This window comes from Mandrillus leucophaeus, unplaced genomic scaffold (genome assembly GCF_000951045.1).
Source record: "Mandrillus leucophaeus isolate KB7577 unplaced genomic scaffold, Mleu.le_1.0 Scaffold1167, whole genome shotgun sequence".
Taxonomy (NCBI): Eukaryota; Metazoa; Chordata; class Mammalia; order Primates; family Cercopithecidae; genus Mandrillus; species Mandrillus leucophaeus.
The window spans coordinates 286,310-290,156 of NW_012099954.1; the positions used below are offsets into that span (position 1 = coordinate 286,310).

Below are 3,847 nucleotides of genomic sequence, written 5' to 3' on the forward strand. Positions count from 1 at the left end.
TCTTCGGGGAATAAACGGTCTGGGCATAACACCTGAAACAATCATGGGCTTTCAGTTACAAGGGCCAATAAATTCTCGTGTTTCTTTAAATTACTGTAGGTTTGAGGTGGCTTTCTATTACTTAAAACCAAAAAACCTCAATTAATACGTCAAGAATTCTGACATTAATTTAGATAATGTTTCCTTTATGTAGAGTTCAGAGTCTGTTTTACCTCTATGTTTGAAAAACTGGACCATGTTCTAGTTCTCACTACAGACTACTTCTCTATACTCCATGATTTTTCTAGTAGAGACCAAACTGGGCTAGGAGTTAGGCAGCTGGGTCTTTTTAATTCCACTACCTGTGTGACTCTGAATCTATCTCCTCTCCAATCTGGGACCCAATTTTCATTCTATAAAATGGTGTGGGGAAAAGAAAGAGAGATCAGACTGTTACTGTGTCTATATAGAAAGAAGTAGACATAAGAGACTCCATTTTGTTCTGTATTTGAGATGCTGTTAATCTGTAACCCTACCCCCAACCTTGTCCTTGCAAGAGACATGTGCTGAGGTGACTCAAAGTTTAAGGGATTTTGGGCTGTGCAGGGTGTGCTTTGTTAAAGAAGTGCCTGAAGGCAGTATGCTTGTGAAAATCATCACCATTCTCTTAACCTCAAGTACCCAGGGACACATACACTGCAGAAGGTCGCAGGGACCTCTGCCTAGGAAAGCTAGGTATTGTCCAAGGTTTCTCCCCATGTGATAGTCTGAAATATGGCCTCGTGGGAAGGGAAAGACCTTATCATTCCCCAGCCTGACACCCATGAAGGGTCTGTGCTGAGGACGATTAGTAATAGAGGAAAGAAGGCCTCTTGGCAGTTGAGATAGAGAAAAGCATCTGTCTCCTGCCCATCCCTGGGCAACGGAACATCTTGGTGTAAAACCCCATTGTATGTTCTATTTACTGAGAAAGGAGAAAACCGCCTTAGGGCTGAAGGTGGGACGTGCTAGCAGCAATGCTGCTCTTTATGCACTAAACAGGTTTATGGAGATGTTTGCATATGCATATCAAGGCACAGCACTTTTCCTTAAACTTATTCATGTCACAGAGATCTTTATTCATATGTCTTACTGCTGACCTTCTCCCTACTATAATCCTATTATCCTGCCACTTCCCTTTTCTAAGATGGTAAAGATAATGATCAATAAATACTGAGGGAACTCAGAGACTGGTGCCACGCGGGTCCTCTGTATGCTGAGCAGCGGTCCCCTGGGCCCACTTTTTCTTTCTCTATACTTTCTCTCTGTGTCTCATTTCTTTTCTCAAGTCTCTCCTTCCACCTAACGAGAAACGCCCACAGGTGTGGAGGGGCAGGCCACCCCTTCAAATGGGAATTAAAAAAGAGTGTCTCTAAAAATCCTTTTCTTCTCTAAAATCCAGTGATTTTATTAGGTTACATATGAAAGTGTTATTCAAATTTTCACTAATTTTTAAAATTTATGAGACTGACATGATAATGTTAGAAAATAATTTGTTCTTTTTGTATTACAGTACTATTAAATGAACTTCCTTGCATGATTTATGGAACCCAGTTTCATTAGTTCAAACCCACAGAGATAAAAACAACTGGACGGCCAGGCACAGTGGCTAACGCCTGTAATCGCAGCACTTTGGGAGTCCGAGGCGGAGGGATCACAAGGTTCGGAGATCAAGACCATCCTGGCTAACACGTTGAAACCCCATCTCTACTAAAAATACAAAAAAATTAGCCAGGCGTGGTAGCAGGCACCTGAAGTCCCAGCTACTTGGGAGACTGAGGCAGGAGGATGGCGTGAACCCGGGAGACAGAGCTTGCAGTGAACCGAGATCTCGCCACTGCACTCCAGCCTAGGTGACAGAGCAAGGCTTTGTCTCAAAAAAAAAAAAAAAAACTTGACAAGGAGGAAATGGAAGAACCAAGCTTTAAAATATAAACTATATTATAACTTCACTAATATAAATGTCTCTAAGACACTGTTAAGAGGAAATTATGAATCACATTTAGATAAAATCACATTTCCATAAAAGAAATACAATTACATGTTCCCTATACCATTATAAAAATCATATTCCTTCTCCTCTCCATATTTTAAGTTTTGAGTCTCTAAATCCTACCTTTTATTTTCTCAGTGTTAACTAATATAATAAAAATAGATTTTCAATGGATATTTATATGAAAGCATAGAGAAAGGTCTAGAAAGACATAAAACAACGGAGGTTGAGTCTCTGGAGGAAGCAGAGGGAATCACATTAGGATGCTAGCAGGGATTGCAGAGTCATCTGCAATGTTTTTATTTTTATTTTTAGGCAGAGTCTCGTTCTGTCACCCAGGCTAGAGTGCAGTGGCACGATCTCAGCTCACTGCAACCTCCACCTCCGGGGTTCAAGAGTTTCTCCTGCCCCAGCCTCCTGAGTAGCTGGGATTACAGGCGTGTGCTACCATGCCTTGCTAATTTTTGTATTTTTAGCAAAGACAGGGCTTTACCATGTTGGTCAGGCTGGCCTCAAACTCCTGACCTCGTGATCCGCCCACCTCGGCCTCCCAAAGTGATGGGATTACAGGCATGAGCCACCACGCCTGGCCTTGATTTTTATTTTGATGGGCTGTTTTGTGCATTATTTGCGTAATCCTTTTTAAAATGGGTTTTTTAAAGGAAGCTTTACTACCTATATCTTTCACTCCATACCACTATTTTTATCTTTCCATTTACCAACATGTGCTAAGCCTAAACTGACAGCGGACTTGAAGCAGGAGATGAGTAAATTTAAGTACAAACAGATAAATAATTTACATGTATGTTTAAAGTGTTTCTATAATCAGGGCTTTTGAAAATTCATGTTCTGGTATAGTAACTACTCTTGGAAAACTCTGATGGAATGATACTTACTTTACTATTTGGGAAATTCTCGTCATCAATATCTTCATCCAAACAGACCAAATCACCCTCCACTACTCTTGCTCCATAGGTTGCAAGTCTGTAAGATACTGCCTCATTCCAAATTTTGCTGGTATATGCGTGAACATAGAATATGCGCATGGAATGGGGTAAAGAGAACCATGCCTGGATACAACCTTCCTCGGTCATGCCAAAGCGATGCAATGCCTCCAACAATGCTCTCTCCCGCACTTTGAATTCAGGCATCAAGGAAAGCGTGCCTTTAGCATCCTCTGAAATAAAGGGTAAATCAGGTAGTTAGCCACTTTTATTTAAAGACCAATTTACAAAGGCTTTTGTTCTAATCTCAAACTGAAGCAATGAACACGGGTATTAAGATGATATTTAATGCTTTCGGTTAAATCAAGCTACACTTGAAGAGCTTAAAAAAATAATAAGCATAATATGTACCTACTTTCACTTTTCCTGTTATTAAAAAAAAAAGAAAAACGCAAGAATCCAACATTCATAACAGCTTACTAAAGTCCCTTACTTCAGAATAGAGATAAACTAATGAAGTTATTCACAGGACTGTTGAAACAAAATCAAACCAACAACAACAACAACAAAAAACCCTCAAGGATTAAATAATTTAATTGCTATTGCTGAGCTAGCAGAGACTAGAGTTTTTTAAAGAGCTATTCTGGACATAAACACAGAATTTTTTTTACTAAGAAAGGGTTGAGATCTGGAGCCTTCAGGCACACTATCATGCCTCACAAAATAGGATGCACTTTGAAATGCAGATGACTGGAATCTACCAAAAAGATGCTTATTCAGGTATGGCCTTGGAATTGGCATTGAAATAAATGTACCAGGTGTTTCTTATGCATATGAATGTTGAAGAATCATTACCATAAGGAAATTTTCATCTCGGGGACTCTACAACAGA

The 3,847-nt window shown here is 39.8% G+C and overlaps 1 protein-coding gene across 1 annotated transcript in view; it reads right to left on the reverse strand.

The window, feature by feature from the left end:
• PUS7L (pseudouridylate synthase 7 homolog (S. cerevisiae)-like) overlaps positions 1-3,847 on the reverse strand; it is a 30,854-nt gene that overhangs the window by 6,053 nt on the left and 20,954 nt on the right. Inside the window, 1 exon segment of the mRNA XM_011999514.1 lies at positions 2,908-3,188. Within this exon segment, the coding sequence (XP_011854904.1) occupies positions 2,908-3,188 (281 nt within the window).